The following is a 21,897-nucleotide window of genomic DNA, read 5'->3' as shown; positions in this document are numbered from 1 at the left end:
TGTAGACCAGGCCTAAGGGGAAAACGAACAAAATGCTTTAGCACTGAGAAATGTAATACAGATGCAAATGCAAAAAACAGCAGCAGAGATGGCAGATACAGAAAAGACAGCAATTGCAGGATAGGCCAGAAAGATCAGTGCCTGAGCCAACAGCAGGAACTGTAGTGATATCACTAAAGGCATGGGGAGCATTACTAATATGTTTCTGAAACTGTGTTTATGAATGAGCTTGAGTCGACCATTGTGACCAAGTTGGGTTATAAGGCAAGAGGAGTTGATGCTTCCTAGGCATTTCAGTATTCAGAGATCCCACATGCCAGGGAGAGAGACACTGTGCTGTGGAATCATCCTTTACTATAAGGGATTACAGGCAAAAACTGTGCACCATTAGCTGAATATAACCCGTCTTCAAAATACGTGATAAAACTTTAAACAATGTTATGTTGCAGATGCTTTTAAAAACTGCCAGTGAAAGGCGATATACTTTTAGCTAGAGAGAGTCCTTCATTTAACCAGTGAAAGAAATAGCTTAGTGTTTACTGCTCCTAACCATAAAATATTGCCGTATGACAGTGCCCAGGAACATAAGTGAGAGACTTGGACCTGCTGTCATATTTTTGTTAAACGTACAGTCCCATTTATCTTGACACCTCTAGAATACCACTCACTGAACACCTGCCCTTCTGTCTAAATCTCCCTCCTGAGAAACAGTAGCAAATAAAAAAATTATGTAACGGTGTCTCACATACAGAATGCCTGAATGTCAGAAAGGTTTTTAAATGGCTGCCAACCTCATTAGTATAGCTGCCTCTCCATTGGGTTCGGCTAATGTTTGCTCATTTTCCTGTGCTTTCAAATGTTACAAAACCCAATAAAAGCATGATGGAAACTACTGTGACATTCATACACTCGCTTCTTTAGACGTTTTCACAGTGAATGGGAGGTTTTTAAAAGCACATTTGCTGAAACCAAATCCAAACAAACAACATGCAAATTGGGAAAGGAGCATATTAAAAACCAGATCACAAAAGGGAGAACTTTTTCTTGGGTTCTTCATTCAAACTTTGGAAACTGCCTCAGGAACAAACTGTGCATGGACATTTTCTTCTGTTTCTTGTCAGGAAACGGGGAAACATGTACACCATTCCTGACCTAAGTGTACAACTGTGAGGATACTGTTCTCAAAGGAATGCATAAATGAAGTTATTTTGTTTTGTACTTTCAGCTTTGTCTATTAACCACAAAATTATATCTTCAATATGTTTAAAAAAACTATACTTATGGGGCCTGATTCTCCTCTTTCGTACACAAGTGTAAATCTGGACTCTCCTCTCATTTACATCAATTGTAAACTAATTTCACTAGTCTATAGTGTTACAGTAGTGTAAAACCAGAGTAAGTGAAGGGAAAATCAGACTGGTAAAGATGTGTAGATTTTTCTAAAGTATTGGGAAGAATGTAAATCTTACCTCTTCTATGTACAGATAGAAGGGTTTTGGTTTTTTACTCTTTAAGATATCTAAGCAAATCAACAGCTTATTGCTAACAACTGAATTTTTTTTCATATACTATACAAATTAACCATTCATTGGAGCAGATTCTAATCTAAGTAACCAGTACATATTGACTCAAAGTAAATAGAGTTGCTCCTGCTTTATACAGATGTAAATGAGATCAGAATCTTGTTAATTTGTCTATATAATACATGGCTTACCAATGACATAATTAAAACATTCATAATGCCAGAGTTAGGAAAGGTCTAAATAAACTATTTTCTTTAGCAGGGAAACAGATGAAGAGGCTGGGAAAAATACTTATAGGAAAATGATAAGTATTAAAATCTTTTCTCTCTACCAAAATTCTACTCTCCATATTAATATTTGCCATCCAAAGGTACAGTATCAGCTATAGAGAAGAAATTACAGAAAGCATGGTTAAATATGTTCATTATTAATTACAGCACATAGTTTATTTTCAGGGGAAGTCCAGAAACAATTTACATATAGCAACTCTGTTTTCAAGTTCAGCAGTTATCATTGACTTTATATCACAAGTTCCTCAAGATGCTAGTTTCTTAAATTGTAAGTGAGAAGATAGCATTTCTGAATTGAGCAATAAAGAACCGATGCCATCAGAAAACATAGGAATTAGAAAACATTTTGTATAGTGAAAGTTCTCATAAATAGTTCATATTTAATGACAAATTATGACAGTATCTATGTACCGTATATGACTAGGAAAGTGTGGCAGTCTTTTGAATCATCCATTAGGTCTGGTATTCTACATGCTAGTTTTCATGGTTATGGTTTTATCTCCTAAAAAGATTCCCTATTCAAGTTTCCACTTCTCAGTCATATCCGTCTCTCAGTTGTGAAATTTTTCTTCTGGTTCTACCAGTTACTAACCTGCCACTGTTTAACTCTTCTTCTTGACACTGAGGATGCATGAGATTTTTTTAAGTATGAGTTAGCATGAGAATTATTCCTCCTAAAATTTTATGTAGACTGAAAGGGGTAAAGTATAAGTGCTTTGAATAATAAAACAGATTGTTGAAAGAAAGCAATGTGATTATTATTCTCTGTGAAGTGCATGCAAATGCATTACCTCATCTGTGGGGCACATGTATATTCATTAATAATATTGGGTTTACAGATAATTGAGAAATGCTTAAATTAACTACTTTCTTCCGCAGAGTGACAGAGTAAGAGACTTGGTAAAGGATCTACAGGAGAATGGAAAATATTAAAATCTTTGCTATATACCTTCTAATCTCCATATTAATAGAGAGCCAGCACCTGTGATGAAGAAGAATGCAAACTATATGAACCTATTTCCTCTCAAGTGATCCAGTGGGCCAAATTCTGCTTGACTTATTTATAAAAAGTATCAAAGGGGTAGCCGTGTTAGTCTGGATCTGTAAAAGCAGCAAAGAGTCCTGTGGCACCTTATAGACTAACAGACGTATTGGAGCATGAGCTTTCCGAAGAAGTGGGTATTCACCCACGAAAGCTCATGCTCCAAAACGTCTGTTAGTCTATAAGGTGCCACAGGACTCTTTGCTATTTATAAAAAGACTCCCATTTGATTTCAATGGGATTACTTGAGTAAGTGACCATAGATACATAGATTCCAAGACCAGAAAGAACCATTCTGATCATCTAGTCTGACCTCCTGTCTAACACAGGCCACGGAGCTTCCTAAAAAAAATGTCTAGAGCAGATCTTTCATAAAAACACTGAATCTTGATTTAAAAATTGCCAGTGATGGAGAATCTACCAGGAGCCGTTGGTAAATTGTTTCAATGGTTAATCCCTCTTTGTCAAAAATTCTAGCTTTATTTCCAATCTGAATTTGTCTAGCTTCAACATCCAGCCATTGGATTATGCTATATCTTTCTCTGCCAGATTGAAGAGCCCATTATTAAATATTTGTTCCCCAGGCAGTTACTTATAGACTGTGATCGAGTGACCCGTTAGCCTTTTCTTTGTTAAACTAAAGAGATTAATCTCTTTGAGTCTACCACCATAAGGCATATTTTATAATCCTTTTTCATTTTTGTGGCTTTTCTCTGAACCCTCTCCAATTTATCAACATCCTTCTTGATTGTGGACACCAGAACTCGGGGACAAAGTATTCCAGCAGCAGTTGCACCAGTGCCAAACATAGAGGTCAAATAACCTCTCTATTCATACTTGAGATTCTTCTGTTCATGCATCCCAGGATCTCATTAGCTCTTTTGGCCACAGTGTCACACTGGAAATTCATGTTCAGCTGATTATCCACCATGACCCCCAAATCTTTTTTCAGAGTCACAGCTTCCCAGAACCGTGTCCTCCATCCTATAAGTATGGCCCACATTCTTTGTTTTCAGACATATATGTTTACATTTAGCCACATTAAAATCCATATTATTTGCTTGAGCCCAATTTACCAAGTATTCCAGATCGTTCTGAATCAGTGACCTGTCCTCTTCATAATTTACAACTCCCCCAATTTTTATGACATCTGCAAACTTTATCAGTGATGTTTCTAAGTTTTCTTCAAGGACATTGATAAAAATGTCAAATAGTATAGGGCTGATAACACTGCTCTACAGCCAAAATGCTTCTGAAATAAATGTAGTCCAACTTTACTAATTCTGGGTCACTGAGAACGAAAATGATGCTTAAAATTGTTGATTGACTCTAGTTTTCAAGATATGCTATTGGGTTAGTATATACGACCCTTGACTTGGGAATGGCGGAGGATAAGTGAGTTATAAAGGAAAGGGATCTCAATTTAAACCAGAAATGACTAAAATACATCTTTGACTGGATCTATGAATAAATCTATGACTGGGTTTGGACAGTACTTGCTTTTTAGGCAAAACAATGAAATGATGCAATCTGAACCTGGTATTGCGTCATACATGATATGAATTGCATCCTGTTATTCCTAGAAGTCATGGATGATGCAATCATAACGAAGCTTACATCACTCTGCTGAACAAATTGCCCTATATCAGCTCTAGAAATCATACAATGTCGTGCTCTCTTATTTGTCAGTGTTTGATTTTGCAAAGGGACACGTTTCTGTTTAGCCAAAGTGAGCAGAGATGCCTCATACTTCTGTGAACAGTGCTGATAACTTCTGCTACGTTTGTGGTGAAGTGACTTTTGCATCACAAAAGCGCAGTATAACCACTATGGTTAAGAAAGCCTATCACCTTTATTTTGACTGCAAAATGGGAGATCAGGACAAGAGGTGGGCCCCACACATATGCTGCAACACTTGTGCAACAAATCTTCGCCAGTGGTTGAACAGGAAAAGGAAATCTATGCCTTTTGCAGTGCCAATGATTTGGAGAGAGCCAACGGCTCATACCAGCAATTGTTACTTCTGCATGGTGCCTCCAGTTGGGAAAGGTGTGTCAAAGAAGAAAAAGTGGACTGTGCATTATCCAAACATCCCATCAGCTATATGCCCAGTACCCCACGGAGAAGGCCTGCCGGTTCCTGATGCACCAGAATCATTCTCACTTGAGTCAGACGAGGAAGAGGATGAAACTTCTGGTCCTGAACCATCAATGTCACAGGACCCACATTTTCTCCCATCCTCCTACTCTGAACCACAGACCTTGTCAGGGATTTGGAACTACCCAAGAGTAAGGCAGAGCTATTGGGCTCCAGACTACAGCAGTGGAATCTCCTGGCAGGTGATGTTAGGGTTTCCATGTTCCATGACCGTCAAAAGGTTCTTGTCCCATTCTTCTTCTTGGAAGGTGATCTTGTAGCCTACAACAGCATCGATGGTGTGATGGCAGCCCTCAACATCGTTCACGATCCAGATGAGTGGAGACTGTTCATTGATTCATCGAAGACGAGTCTTAAAGCTGTTTTACTGCATAATGGCAATGTTTTGCCATCAATTCCAGTTGGTCATGAAGTCCATATGAAGGAAACCTATGACAACATGAAACAACTTTTGAGGTGCATAAACTATGACCAACATCAGTGGCAGCTTTGTGGCGATTTGAAGGTTGTTGCTCTCTTGCTTGGTCTGCAGACTGGATATACAAAGTACTGCTGTTTTCTCTGCGAATGGGATAGTCGTGCAAGAGATTCCCACTACATCAAGAAAGACTGGCCACTCCGACTGGCCACTGGAGCCTGGGAGAAAAAGTGTTCAGCATCCACCACTTGTTGAATCAAGGATGATTTTGTTACCACCCTTACACATCAAGCTGGGTCTGATGAAGAACTTTGTCAAGGCCATTGACAAAACACAAGCAGCTTTCAAGTACCTCCGTGGAAAATTTCCAAGGTTAAGTGAAGCGAAGATAAAGGAAGGTGTCTTTGTTGGTCCTCAGATTCGTGAACTTCTTCGAGATGATGCATTTGACCATGCACTGCGTGGCAAGGAAAAGACGGCATGGAAAGCCTTCCAGTTAGTGGCAATAAATTTTCTCGGAAACAACAAGGCAGACAACTACAGGTTGTTGGTGGAAAACCTCCTCAAGGCATACAAAAGCCTTGGTTGCAACATGTCACTAAAGATACATTTTTTGCACTCTCATCTAGATTTTTTTCCACCAAACTGCGGAACAGTGAGCGACGAGCACGGCGAGCGATTTCACCAGGACATTGCAACAATGGAGAAACGCTATCAGGGCAAATGGAGCCCATCAATGCTTGCAGACTATTGCTGGACAGTGACAAGAGATGCTCCATTTAATGAATACAAGAGACAAGCCAAGAAGCGCCGAGTAGACACTGAATAAGACTAAACTTTGTACATAATAGTTTTTTGCCTTTTGTTTCATAATAAATTTGATTTATATAACCCTTTTGCTGATTTTTAAAGTGTTACATAAACAGGACAGGTGAACTATTATCATGTAAAGCAACCATAAACACATGAAAAGACCTAGGTTTACAATTTATGATTAAAACTCTACTATCTACACAATATACATAGACATAAAATGTAAAAACTTAAATATCTTAGAAACAGTAGCCAATCAGTTGTTTTAATTGTCATAATTGAATTCAGCACATCAAAATACATAATAAATAGCACATTTTATCTCTGAAGCAGATGACTTCTCAAAAATTGTAGACCAGTGTAACTGCTCCTGAAGAGATCCCACAAGAAACACATCTACTGAATGACAATTCCTTGTTTACAATTATGTTTTGAGACTTATCAGTTAGCCAGCTTTTAAACCATTTAATATGTGCCATGTTTTTTTATATTGTTTTAGTTTTTTAATCAAATGCCATGAGGTACCATGTAAAAGCCTTACAAAGCTATAAGTATAGTATCTTTATCTACCAAACTTATAATCTCATCAATTTGGGACAGTACCTCAGATTCGTCATCCAAAAAGAATAGCTCTAATGTAGGTATCTTCCCCACATCCTCTGCACTAAAGACCAATGCAAAGAATTCATTTAGCTTCTTTGCAATGGCCTTGTCTTCCTCAAATGTTCCTTTAACAATTTTGTCATCTAGTGGCCCCACTGCCTGCTAGGCAGGCTTTCTGCTTCTCATGTACTTAACATTTTTTACTCTTAGTTTTTGTGTCTTTAGCAAGTCACTTCTCCATTTTTTTCTTGGTCTGCCTTATTGTCAGGTTCTGGTTCCAGGCAGTAAGGGCTGGTGGTCAAAGCCAGATGTAGGGTCAGGACTGGGCCGAGGGCAGTGTTGAAATCAGGGCCGGAGACAGGCCATGGGTCAGAACTGAGGTCAGAGTCCATAGACAAGCCAGGTCAGTATCATAGTCGGAGTCCAAATGCAGGCCAAGGGCTGAAGGTGGGTTGGAGTGAGTCACAGGATCTGGGGTCAAGAGGGAGATACAAGGCTGGAATGAGTCAGTAACAGGGCTGAAGCAGGGTCAGAGAAGGGCCTGGACAAGGCAGGGGCAGGCAGAACAAGGCTCAATCAAGGCTGGGGCAGGAACAGGAACTGGATCCAAGGCAGGCCAGAAGCCTAGGGAGTCTGTTACACTGAGAGGCAGCAAGACCCTTCCTGGCTGGGTAGTGCTGTTGCACAGACTAACTTGCAGCTCTGGAGTATAGGGTTACCACATTCAAACATTTGAAAAAGAGGACACTCCACTCCTCTGCTGAAGTATGAATGGAGGCTGAGTCATTGCAGGCTCTGTTGGAGGAGTGAGTCATGGCAGCTGAGTGAGCAGCGCTGGTCAGGCAGCGGGTTTGCCTCACACTTATACCTTTACATTTTACTTGCAGAGTTTGTGCTCCTTCTTATTTTCCTCATTAGGATTTGATTTTCAGATTTTAAAGGATGCCTTTTTGCCTCTAGCAGGCTCCATTACTCTGCTATTCAGCCATGGTGACATTCTTTTGGGCCTTTTACTGTCTTTTTTGACTTGGGGTATATATCTTGTTTGATTTGGGGTCTGAGCCTCCCATACGGTGTTTTTAAGTAATCTCCATGCTGCTTGCAGGCATTTTACCCTTGTGACAGCAACTTTTAATTTCCATCAAGCTAGCATCCTCATTCTTGTGTAGTTCCCCCTTTTAAAGTTAAAATATTAATGTGATGGTGGGGTTTTGGTATCCCCCCTTCCCCCCACACAAGGATGTTAAATTTAATTACATTATGATCACTGTTACTGAGCAGTTCAGCTATAGAGTTACCTCTTGGACCAGATTCTGCGCTCCACTAAGGACTAAATCAAGAATTGCCTCTTCTCCCCTTGTGGGTTCCAGCACAAGCTGCTTCAAGCAGCAGTTATTAATGATATCTATAAATTTTATCTCTGCATCACATCCTGACGTGACATTTACCCAGTCAATATAAGGATACCTGAAATCACCCATTTATTATTGTGTTTCTGGTTTTGTAGCCTCTATAACCTCCTTTAGCATTTCACAGGTATTGTCACCATCCTGGTCATGTGGTTGGTAACACATTGCTACTGCTATACTCTGATTATTCAGGCATGGAATTTCTATCCTTAGAGATTCTACAGTACAGTTTGATTCATTTAAGATTTTCACCTTATTTGACTCTGTGCTTTTTTTAACACATAGTGCTACACCTGCATCAGTGCAAACTACTCTGTCATGCCTGTATATTTTGTACCCTGGTATTACCATGTTCCATTGATTATCCTCATTCCACCAAGTCTCTGTGATGCCACAATATCTTCATTTAATGCCAGGCACTCTAGTTCACCTATCTTTCATGTTTGACTGTTCCTCACTAGCTCCCGCCTCTATTTTACCAACTTCTTTCCGATCCTCTGCACTAGGATATAGAATTCCATCTTAAATAAATTCATCCCTAGGGGATGTCTCCACCTGACCCATGTGCTCTCCTGCACCTATCAGCTTTCTACCACCACTTATTTTAAAAAATCCTCTACCATCTTTTAATTTTATATGCCATTGGTCTGGTTTCATTTTGGTTAAGGTGGAGCCCATCCCTCCTGTATAGACTGCTCCTTCCCCAAAAGGTTCCCTAGTTCCTAATAAACCTAAATTCCTCCTCCCTGCACCATCATCTGATCCACACATTTAGACTTTACAGTTCTGCCTGTCTTACTGGCCCTCCAGGTGGAACTGGAAACATTTCAGAGAATGCTACCATGGAGATCCTGGACTTCAATGTCTTACCTAGCAGCCTACATTTGGCTTCCAGGACCTCTCTCCTAGCTTTCCCTATGTCTGGTACTTACATGTACCATGACCACTGGCTCCTTTACAGCACTACCTCTATGGCTATCTAGATGTCTCATGAGATCTGCTGCCTTTGCACATGCCTTTCACCATGTGGCTCTCCTGATCATCACAAACCCCACTATCTACGCCTTTAGTAATTGAATCCCTCATTACTGCTGACTTTCTCTTCCTATTAATGGGGGTCCCTGCCCCGGAGGGGTATCCTCAGTGTGAGAGGATGTTATGACATCATTTCGAAGTTGCCTCCCAACTATGGAATTGTTTCCCTCTAATGCTTTCCTGACCCCAAACTTTCATCCTCCTCAACAACACAAGGGCTGTTGAACAGGAGGGCTGACCTTTCCACTATGTCTCTAAATGTCTCCTCCATGTACCTTTCTGTCTCCCTTTGCTCCTCCAGCCTCTGTCTCTGAGCTACGTGAGTTGCTTGCACTGCACGCACACATATACCAGCTGTCCACGAGGCAGATAATCGTACATGTTGCACTCTGTGCAATAAACATGGTAGCCCCCATCTTGCTGCTGGTCTTCTGCCTGCATTTTTTTACTCTTGTGACTTTTTTATGTAGCCTAAGTTATGGGTGTGTTGGGTAAATGTAATTTTTTCCTGTCAGTTATTTTTCTTGGGGACTTGATGCCTTTCTAATTGTTAAGATCCCTCAGCCTCCCCTACTGCAGCTGAACTTTCTCTGTAGCCAAACTCTCCTTTACGTGGCAGCTCACTCAGCCACCATGCTCTCGCCCTCTGTTGTGGGCTCTCTCTGCTTGAGAAGAGTGTTATCATATGATATGACTACATCATCCCCCCCCCCCAATAAAGAACAAACATTTTTATTGAACACTCTGCCTTTTCTGCATTATTATTGATAATTCTACTATTTCTATCTAGAAATGGACCAATACCATTGCTGGGATTTCCCCCCTTAATATACTAAACTCTCTTTATTGTCCTTAACTCTGTTGGCCATGGATTTCTTTTTGTGTCCTTTTGCTTTCCTTATCAATTTTCTACCATTCCTAGTTTGTGATTTATATTCATTAGGATCAACTTCCCCTTTCTTTCATTTGTTATATATATATTAATTTTTTATAGCTACCTACACTTCCCCTCTAAACCAGATCATTTTTTTAATCAATACAGGCTTTTTGGGCTTCATGATTTGGCGCTAGATTCCCAAGCTACAATTTTCTCAAAGAGGCTGAGATATAAACATTGTCTGTTTTCTGTCTATTCCACTGTACTACTTTGGCGCTTATTCTGTTTCCTGAAGAAATAAATTTCACCTATTGAAAACAAATGACTAAATGTGACAGTATTCTTACACAGCTTTGATATCTCTCAGACACTGTATCTTATTGCTCTGTCAGTTAAAAGATGTCAATAACTTGTAAGAAGTATAGGAACGTATACCCTGAGCTTTGCAAAGTGCACAGCAAGGCCTCCACTCTGTGTAACTCCACAGACATACTAAAAACATTCCACAATCTTTATAAATTCCACAGAGTCCTGTAAGCGCTCAAAATGTACTCTGCAGGGATCCAACACTTCTGAATAGATGGTATTTAATCATCTAGCTGCCATTGGCTTCTAACCATTAGGAAACTTGCTTCAAACACTAGATATCAAAAATTGTATTGCATACAGTAAGCAATGCACACTCTGAAATCTAACTTGTCCAAATGGAGTGCTTTGGGATTTGGGGTCTAGACTCTTTAATCTGCATCCACAAGAATCAATTTATATCCGACCCACAATCCGCACTCTATATTTTATCTATATCTGCATCCGCACCACAGCAGCACGCTATCTCACAGTGCTTCTCAGGAGGAGTGTCTGTGTGCATGCGTGTGTACTGTATATAGGATCTCAAAGGCAGGGAAGCAGCTGTCTGCAGGTCATAGCTTATGAAGGTGCTTCCTCACCTTCCCTCTCTCCCATATACAGAGAAAGGGGAGGTGATGGATCCAGGCAGACAGCAAAATCCCCCATGCTCCTATTGCAACGGTTTAAGCAGCCAAGCTATTTAGGAAACCTCTCCCAACTTCAGTATTGCTATATCAAGTCAGTTGGAGAGGGAGGCAGCTGCTTCTGCAAAGTAAGTAAGTACGGGGCCAGGAGGCGAGGGAATATAGGATCTGGAAGGCAGGGAAGCAACCTCATAGACTATGAGCTGCAGACAGCTGCTTCCCCACCACTGAGATCCTTTTTTAGAGCCCTGTGCAGATACAAAATTTGTTTTCGCATCTAATCTGCAAAAATGGTCTGCAGATATCCACATCCGCACATGCGGATATAAAACTGATATCCATGGATTTGCAGGGCTCTACATGTGTTGATGGTGGTATCACATGTAACAGGAAATCACAAACATGGACAGCTTGATTAATTTCAGTGTAGGGAAAGGATGAGAAAATTGGGGCCAAATTCTGAGTTGGTTTAAGCAGACACATTAAAATCAGTGGACTTGCACCTGCTTCCACCATGTCTGAAGTTGGACTTTAGTTTTACCATGAAAAAATGTGCCTTTGTAATACTTACAGACCCTGGTCATTGTCAGGCTGGATTAAACCTGGGACCTCTGGAACTAAATACATGAGCCTCTACTGCATGAGCTGAAAGCCCCATAGCTCTTAGCTAAGGCTGTAGCAGACTCATTCATCTCTAAGTAGTCTCGGTGCCATTAGAGGGGACAGAACACCACTCCCAGGAGGTGTGTGGGTTACACATTCTCTTTCTTTTAAAAAAATACAGCTACCAATCATCTCCCTCCTGCCTTTAACCTCCTCATTCTCATGGCCTCCTTTCTTCCCCTCCTTTCTCTTCTGGTGCTGTGTAATCTCACATCTGCCTGCTCCACTCTACCAAGATTGGTGTCAAGTATCAGGGGGTAGCCGTGTTAGTCTGTATCTACAAAAACAACAAGGAGTCTGGTGGCACCTTAAAGACTAACAGATTTATTTGGGCATAAGCTTTCGTGAGTAAAAACCTCACTTCTTCGGATGCATAGAGTGAAATTTACAGACACATGGAGAGCAGGGAGTTACTTCACAAGTGGAGAACCAGTGTTGACAGGGCCAATTCAATCAGGGTGGATGTAGTCCACTCCCAATAATAGATGAGGAGGTGTCAATTCCAGGAGAGGAAAAGCTGCTTCTGTAGTGAGCCAGCCACTCCCAGTCCCTATTCAAGCCCAGATTAATGGTGTTGAATTTGCAAATGAATTTTAGTTCTGCTGTTTCTCTTTGAAGTCTGTTTCTGAAGTTTTTTTGTTCAATGATAGTGACTTTTAAATCTGTAATAGAATGACCAGGGAGATTGAAGTGTTCACTTACTGGCTTATGTATGTTACCATTCCTGATGTCCGATTTGTGTCCATTTATTCTTTTGCGGAGGGACTGTCCAGTTTGGCCAATGTACATGGCAGAGGGGCATTGCTAGCACATGATGGCATATATGACATTAGTGGATGTGTAGGTGAATGAGCCCCTGATGGTGTGGCTGATGTAGGCAACAAGGTTTGCTACAGGGATAGGTTCCTGGGTTCTGTACGGCTGAGGTTATGGGACAAGTGATGTTGTTTGTCCACAATTTCAGCCTGTGCACGTCTGCGGAATTTCCACCCCACCATCAACCTCAGCCTGGACCAGTCCACACAAGAGATCCACTTCCTGGACACTACAGTACAAATAATTGATGGTCACATAAACACCACCCTATACCGGAAACCTACTGACTGCTATACGTACCTACATGCCTCCAGCTTCCATCCAAGACACATCACACGATCCATTGTCTACAGCCAAGCCCTAAGATACAACCGAATTTGCTCCAACCCCTCAGACAGAGACAAACACCTACAAGATCTTTATCAAGCATTCGTAAAACTACAATACCCACCTGGGGAAGTGAGGAAACAGATTGACAGAGCAAGACGGGTACCCAGAAATCACCTACTGCAGGATAGGCCCAACAAGGACAATAACAGAACACCACTGGCCATCACATACAGCCCCCAGCTAAAACCTCTCCAGCGCATTATCCACGATCTACAACCTATCCTGGAAAATGATCCCTCACTCTCACAGACCTTGGGAGGCAGGCCAGTCCTCGCTTACAGACAACCCCCCAACCTGAAGCAAATACTCACCAGCAACTACACACCACACCACAGAAACACCAACCCAGGAACCTATCCCTGTAGCAAACCTCGTTGCCTACTCTGTCCCCATATCTACTCTGGCAACAGCATCAGAGGACCCAACCACATCAGCCACACCATCAGGGGCTCATTCACCTGCACATCCACTAATGTCATATATGCCATCATGTGCCAGCAATGCCCCTCTGCCATGTACATTGGCCAAACCGGACAGTCCCTCCGCAAAAGAATAAATGGACACAAATCGGACATCAGGAATGGTAACATACATAAGCCAGTAAGTGAACACTTCAATCTCCCTGGTCATTCTATTACAGATTTAAAAGTCACTATCATTGAACAAAAAAACTTCAGAAACAGACTTCAAAGAGAAACAGCAGAACTAAAATTCATTTGCAAATTCAACACCATTAATCTGGGCTTGAATAGGGACTGGGAGTGGCTGGCTCACTACAGAAGCAGCTTTTCCTCTCCTGGAATTGACACCTCCTCATCTATTATTGGGAGTGGACTACATCCACCCTGATTGAATTGGCCCTGTCAACACTGGTTCTCCACTTGTGAAGTAACTCCCTGCTCTCCATGTGTCTGTAACTTTCACTCTATGCATCCGAAGAAGTGAGGTTTTTACTCACGAAAGCTTATGCCCAAATAAATCTGTTAGTCTTTAAGGTGCCACCAGACTCCTTGTTGTTTCTACCAAGATTGCTTTCATTAAGCACACTTATGAGTTGCCTATTGCCAGATCCAAGGAGTTCTTCTCCAACCTTATCATTTTTGATCTATCTGCTGCTTTTGACACCCCCTCCCAATCTTCCTTGACTTTCTCCTCTCTGTGGGTTTTCAGTCTAACTCAGGATCTGCTTTCATGGCTTCATTTATTGTGTCTACATTCATGACTCTCAAATCTACATTTCAACAAATGGCATCTGAGATCTCTGGCTTCTCCTCCTGGATGCCCAGACACCAACTCAAACTGAAAGGGCCTTATTCTCAATGTACAGTAGAGAGAGTGGTGGTGGGATTGGTGGGGAGGGAAGACATGGCTATAGCTTCCTGACACTGCCTGGCCCCAAAAAGGAAGTAAAAAGAAGTGCACAAAACAACCAGCATAACTCAATATCTCTCCCGGTGTAACACTTGGCCTCCCATATTCCCACCGCCACCCTTTGTTTATGGCATCACTTGCTATGTTATGTCTAATTTATAATGTTAGCCCTCCAGGGAAGGGTCCTGTCATTTCTTTATTTGTCTCTAAAGTGCTTTGCTCTACAGGGGGCTTGTATAAATATTAAATTCTAATAATACTGAGCAGGCAAACTTGTCCTTTACATTAATGTAATTATTTTTCACAGCATCAAGAATGGTGTTCCAAACTCAGTTACTTTTCTCCTGTTGATAAACTTTGTCATATTGGAGTAATGCTACCATTCAAATGCAGAAAAAACATGTTTCTATACACTTCTCAGAACACTAAATGAGATTTCATCTGTGCCCGTAATTAATATCATCCTCACATGGAAATTAGAGGATTTAACTCAATCCTGGTTTTTGTTTAGTCTGCTATTGTGCTGGAAAAGCTTGTTGAGATCTATAAAAGCCACCACTACCCTTAAAGAGAATGTGTGCATACATTTAATTCCAAAATATGCTTGCTTCCCGCTATATAATCACAGGGTCCTGATTCTAATATTGATTTTTGCTCGTCATTTAATACTGTGCTGAGTCAGCTTGGTTTTATTCCCATGCAAAGCACTGATACTACAACCACCATGTAAATAAAATGTGTCATCTTAGCTGTGCATTCTGAATAAACATCTTTAAATAAGTAAATAACTCCACTATACAAACAACATTCTTTCACATGGCTTGGGTAGATAGCAATGATCACAAATTTACATCTAGATTTGATAGCCAGCACATTGCTGCAGCAATGAGCTGGTGAATGCCTTTCAGGCCCCCGGCGAAAGAACGAAGGGGACGCTAAGATCTGATGTGCTCCATCTTTTGTGCCTGGTGACCACCATCACAGACAGAAGTTTGGAGCAAGATGACAACCTTCACGTGGTGCTCCTGTTAAGTGTTGGTGTTTTTTGTGCTTTGTGTAAATTCACTAACATACCAATGTCTTCAATTGGCCACTGGACATTGCATTACCAACCTCCAAGTGAAAGTAGCAACTATATATATATATGCAATTAGAGCAAGTCTTACTTTATGTCGTAAAAATATGGAATAGGACATGGGACAGGTCTTTTCAAATAAAAATTCTCTAAACTCAAAACCCCCAAGGTCAAAATATGGTGACTTCATTTTTCAAACTCAAAAGGATGGTTTAATAATGCTTTTGGGATTAAGACAGCCCCGTTTCTATACGTGGCATACAATAGTCAGTGGAGGATAGGATGCTGTCTGGTGCATTTCTATTCATTCTTTCATTACAGTTACACAAAGTAGATCCATTTATTATACACCCTCTTGCATCTTTTTAAAAGACCAAATTAAATGTAAAATGCAGAATGGGGGAAAAGAAAGCATGATAAAGGACTCACTCACCAACAGAAGTTGGTCCAATAGAAGATATTACCTCACCCACCTTGTCTCTCTAATGGGCTCATTAGACATTTAATCTGAACTTCTTTTCTTAACCTTCTATTCAAACAACAAACAGCACATTGGTTTACTCCTGGACACTTAAAATGAAGCAAAACTGTAGAAGTTTATACCCCTCTGATGTCCCATTACAGTGCTGATAAAATCTCGCTGCCATGTCATTGTCACTTCTGTGGTAATTACTCTGATGATGGATACTTGTCACTATTTACAGGAAAGTTGGTACCTCATCAAAGAGAACTGGACACCTCTCTGATTTGGTTACCTTTGTTAATAGATTTCAGTAATTGTGAACAAAGATGTGGTAGCGTGTCCAAAAAAGAGGAAACCCAACCAGTTATTATGGACTTCTTCATTAAACTTCAACCGAATGATGCAACTCTGGGACAAATAACGTTGATCATTTTGAACACTAAACGGCCTCTTCCACCAAGTCAGCCAAAGTGACCTTTCTTGATAGAGTATCAGAGTTGTCTTTAGACACCACTATGACAAAACTCAAGCAATAGATAGAGGTGATGGGTAAGGCATAATGGCACATGAAACAAGTTGTTTGGACTTATATCTACTGCATATACTCCTTTCTTAATTTCCAGATACAAAAGAGCAGCCATTGGAAGAATACAACAAATTATCTGCCTAGTTATACTGACTGATAAAAGACATTGCAATGCAGCAAACTGTCACTGAACAGAATAAAAATATTGTTTACATGAAAGTGAAAATATTGAATATTGAGAGCAAGTGTTAATTTTCATCACAAAAATGCATTCCTGTATTGTGTACATTTCAAATATTATAAGCCTTTGAACTGACTGGCAGTTTTTTTCCCCCTTGCTTTGCTGAGTTTCTCTCATCCTCATAATAAAGGCTTTACATTTACAAAATGACTAGCTTCCCTTTTTTTCCCCCCAGTGTAGTTTTGGCAGAAGATACCTTCCCATTTGGAAAGTCACCAAGTTCTTACCTGGCACTCTTAGCAAAACAAATCAGCAATGTTTTCACAATAAAAGGTCAACTGGCTTTTACAAAGTCCCTGAGAACGTTGATGTAAAATCTCTCAATAGTGATTGCAAACAAAACATTTATTTAACTTTATGAAGTCTCAGTTGAACAGTGTTTGCTCTAGTGGAAATACAGTGACTAGGCAGCTTCAGCAGCCTGAATGAAACATTAAGACAGTGTACCTGCATGATAATAAGAAGGTCAAACACTAAGATGAAAGAAGCCAGGAAGGCTCTTGAGACCTCATCACTTGGCAGAAATCCACGATTCAACTTGTCCCAGCTGATCCAGTCAGTAGTGATGACAAGCACAACTACAGAAGTCAAAGTAAATAGAACAGTCCTGCAAGGGAAAAAAATACTTCAGAAACAATACTGTATAATACAATTCTACATGATTTTTTCTATCCTCTAACAGTTAACTAATACTTTATCGTACTGTACTGCAGACCAAGTGAGCTTGAAGAAAATTGTGTGTAAAAGTAGGTAATTTTATCCAAGATATAAAAGGCACTGGACAGATCTTTAGTGTAAAGAAATGTGCTAGCTGTTTCCAAACTAGCTGAGAAATTAATGCTGAGCTACATCATTATATTTCAGTTTCATACTTTGCATATATATGGTAAAGACTAATAAAGACAAATGTAATATAATAAACCAATAATTATTTGTAAAAGTACCAAGACTACCATTGTGTCTTTGAAAAATGGAATGCAGACTCACTACTCCTGCATCGTGTTTACGATTACCCCCATCAACTTTCAGCCCGGAGCCAAGGTTCCTTTCGAGCGTATATTCTATGTCCAAACCAGAGCTAGCATCATTAAGGGAGTACCTCCAGAAAAACCTAACTACAGTAGAACCTCAGAGTTACGAACACCAAAGTTATGAACCCACCAGTCAACCACACACCTCTTTGGAACCAGAAATATGCAATCAGACAGCAGGAGAGACCAAAAACACACACACAAAACAGCAAAAACAGTACAGTACTTTGTTACGTGTAAACTACTAAAAAAATAAAGGGAAAGTTTAAAAAAAAGATTTGACAAGGTTAGGAAACTGTTTCTGTGCTTGTTTCATTTAAATTAAGATGGTTAAAAGCAACATTTTTCTTCTGCATAGTAAAGTCTCAAAGCTGTATTAAGTCAATGTTCAATTGTAAACTTTTGAAAGAACAACCATAACCTTTTGTTCAGAGTTACGAACAAGCACGATTCCTGAGGTGTTTGTAACTCTGAGGTTCTATTCTAATGGTTTTATCCACTCCTCTACCTCCCATGAAGGTATCCTGGTACCCTTACAAAAGAAGAAAGACAGCTCTCTGAGACTTTATAGACTACAAGGCTCTGAACCAAATAACTATATGCAATAGTTACCCTTTACCATTAATCCCAAGCTCTTGGATAGGGTGACCAGATCACCCAGGTCAAATATCGGGACGCGGGGTGGGGGGCGTGGCGAGGGAGGGGCGTGGCAAAAAAAAGTGGCAGCGCAAAAACCCCTCCCCCTTCCTCCACAAGTGCTGGAGGGAGGCCCCGGAGACGCAGGGGGAGCGGGGTGCCGTGAGTGTCAGTCGGCCTGGCCCCGAGCAGGCAGGACTCGGGTGCGGTACCTGGAGGGAGAGTAGGGGGGCGGCCCGTGGGACCAGGCGGCAGCTATTCTCCCCCCCCGGGCAGTGGGACTCAGGAGCAGCCGCTGCTGCAGCTCCCACTGCCGCGGGGGGAGGAAGCGGCCGATGGCCAAGCTCGGCGGCTGCGGTTCTGGCGCCAGGGCCCGAACCCCCCGAGCCTGGGCCTGTTGCGGGGACCCAGCTGCGTGCACGCTGTGCCCAGGCTCTGGCCAGTCGCGTCTGGGCTGGCTGCCCAGCTGGTGCAATCCCGCGGCGGCTCCGGAGTGGGGGCAGCAGGACCTAGGCCACCCGTCCTGCTCGGGTCCTGCAGGGGAACGAACGGGGCTGGGCTGCCCCCCTACTCTCCCTACCACCCGACTGAGTCCTGCCTGAGCTCAGGGCCAGGCCGGACTCTCACTCACCCTGGCCCCACGCTCCCCCTGCGTCTCTGGGTCCTCCCTCCAGCGCTTGTGGAGGGAGGAGGAATGGCGAGCCTGGGGAAGAGGCGGGGATTTGGGAGGAAGCCAATGGGGGAAGGAGGGGACGGAGTCAGGGCGGGAGGGGACGCGAGCACTTCCAGGCTCTGGAGCATTTGCTTCTTGTCCAGTATCCTGACCTAACAACGGTTGGGACATGGGACAAACAAGCAAATATCGGGACAGTCCCGATAAAATCGGGACGTCTGGTCACCCTACTTTTGGATCAAGTACGGTCACTGCGGGTGTTTATTTAAGTGGACTCAGAAGAACATATAATCTAGTTCAAATTGAGGCAGGAGACGAGTGGAAGATAGACTTTAGAACAAGGTATAGACACTTCAAGTATTTGGTAATGCCCTTTGGACTCACCAATGCTCCCATCACTTTTGAGCACCTGATCAACAAGATATTTTGAGATAGCCTAGACCAGTTTGTTGGCATATCTAGATGATATCTTACTCTATTCCAGTAGTCAAGCAAGCCACAACCATCGTGTCCATGAAGTTCTCACATGATTGCCCCAGCACGGGTTATATGAAAAACTGGAGAAGTGTGTATTTGAGCAATCATCCATCAAATTTGGCAGTTCATCGTGTCTGCAAACAGACTATGCATGGATTGCAGGTATCTGCAATGTAGGATTGGTTTGAACCCGGGAGCATCTGAGACATCGAGAGATTCATTGGGATTGCCAAAGGTCGCTGCCCCGATAACTGCAATCCTCCAAAACCCTGCAAGGTTTCACTGGCCCCCGGAGGCCTTTGAACTCCCAAAGACAGCTTTCACATCTTCCCCAGATCTGGTCCATCCTGATCCTCACCTACCCTTTGTCCTTGAGTATGACACTTCTGATGTAGCCATCAGGGCAGTATTGTCCCAAAAAACAGGGTCCCAGCATGGAATGCATCCATTTGCATATTTTTCATGACAACTCACCTCAACCGAACACATTTATGAAATAGCAGACAAGGAGTTACTCGCCATCAAGCCTGGATTGGAGATTTGGCGACAATACCATGGGGGAGTCAAACACCTCATCCTAATCTTAACTAACCATAAGAATCTAGAATAGCTACAATCTGCCAAAGCTCTGAATCAGCAGCAGTTGATCTAGGAGTTTCACTTCCTAGATCTCTGGCCCCACGCATCCACCACCGGCCAATTGGAAGGGGTCAGCCAGGTGCTCAGACAACACCTATGCTGTTTCCTGAACCACTCCCAAAACAACTGAGTTGTGGTACTCCTGATCACTGAATTTGCATATAATGTGGAATACTCCTCTACCTGATCCAGCCCCTTTTTCCTCCAGCCATGGTTTTTATTCTTGTTTCTGTTGTCCACAGTGGTTTCTGCTGCCTCTGATCTGGTGCAGACCTTTCATTAAACCCAAAACAACCTAAATGAGCATCTGGAAGTGGCCAAAACAGCTTACAAATGCCATGCTAACAAACACGACCAGAAGCCACAACTATAAAGGCAGGCCAGAAAATATGACTGTCCACAAAACACCTACAGACCAGCTGACCTGCACACAAATTAAGTCATCAATAAGAAGGCCCTTTCACTATTACTCAGGAGATCATTTGAATTACAACTCCCTTGAAGCCTTTCCTTGACAATCCATTCCCCAGGCAGCATATGCCATCCCCACCCCTGGTTCAAGTTCAAGACCATGAGGAGTACCTTGTTCATCACATCCTGGACTTCCAAAGTCATAGAGGGACCCTGTACTATGTGATTGATTAGGAGGGATATCGGCCTCAAAACGCTCTTGGGAGCTAACTCATCATGTGCACACCCCTGAAAAAGTATGGGCCTTCCACAGGAATCATCCTGAGAAGCATGGCCCCAACACATCCAGGGATCACCCTTGAAATGGGTGTTTGTGGGAATCAAGTTTCAAATCCAGGCTTGTGAGGCTGCCAAGCCTTATCCTCTGTCCCATCAAGCTGCAAGGGCTGACATGGCAACTGCTGCTAATACCCCACCCCAGATGCTATACCTGCTGACTCAGAAGGGTCAGATGACTTACAGCAGACTAGTGATTGGACATCACTGGATGTAAAGCTTCCTGTTCCTGTCCCATCCCTTGTCCAAGCAACTAGTTGCTAGGCCTATTGTTGTCCAGACCTTGAAACCTGCTTCCTTGCCTGGTTCCTGTTCCTCATCCCTGCTACCACACCTCATTCCTGTTCCTCATCCAGTTGCCAACTCTGGCTTTGACCCTTGGCGTGATTTCTGAGTCAGACTCTGGCTTGACCCATGGCTTGACCCCAACCCCAATGCTACTCCTGGCTCCAGCCACCAGACAACCCACATTACAGGCCCTGACACATCCAAAAATAAATATTTGGTTTTGGCTTCAGTGGTGCTTTGGAATTTATTCCAAGGCATTTAAACGCTACTCATTTTCTTCAGCTAGGGCAAAACAAACTTGAGAATACTTCCAGACATGACCAATACTCGGTAGAGTAAAAAAATAATAATAAAAAAACGGCAAACAGATAGACACTGATAGATACATAAATTTACAGAGATAAATCTTGCTGATGTCTGTGCAGAGGGAAAAGCCATAGATCTTCACACAAGCAGTAGTGTATTCATGTGGGCATCTAGATAGCATCCTGGCATGCTGGTGGGTCTGAGGCAAAATCTGAAAGTGAAGGCCCTCCCCCCCCCGAATGCCAACGGTACAAAAACACTGATGAAAGGATGGAGTGGGGCACTGAAGAGCTGGCATGCCCCACACTAACCCCACAGCAGTGGCTCCAGTCCCACAGGGGCAGAGTCAGGCTCCCTGCTGCGTCAGGGCCGCAGTGCCACTCAGGTTCAGCCAGG

At 42.2% G+C, this 21,897-nt stretch overlaps 1 protein-coding gene across 3 annotated transcripts in view; it reads right to left on the bottom strand.

The window, feature by feature from the left end:
- Positions 1-21,897, bottom strand: part of TMEM117 (transmembrane protein 117) — a 348,666-nt gene that overhangs the window by 52,527 nt on the left and 274,242 nt on the right. For all 3 annotated transcript variants that reach the window (XM_054024758.1, XM_054024774.1, XM_054024766.1), the window contains one exon: positions 17,152-17,311. In XM_054024758.1, the coding sequence (XP_053880733.1) occupies positions 17,152-17,311 (160 nt within the window). The remainder of the gene's footprint in view (positions 1-17,151; positions 17,312-21,897) is intronic.

Source organism: Malaclemys terrapin, chromosome 1 (genome assembly GCF_027887155.1).
Source record: "Malaclemys terrapin pileata isolate rMalTer1 chromosome 1, rMalTer1.hap1, whole genome shotgun sequence".
NCBI classification, from domain to species: domain Eukaryota; kingdom Metazoa; phylum Chordata; order Testudines; family Emydidae; genus Malaclemys; species Malaclemys terrapin.
The sequence above is the reverse complement of the archived record's forward strand: the minus strand, read 5'-3'. Positions and strand labels throughout refer to the sequence as shown.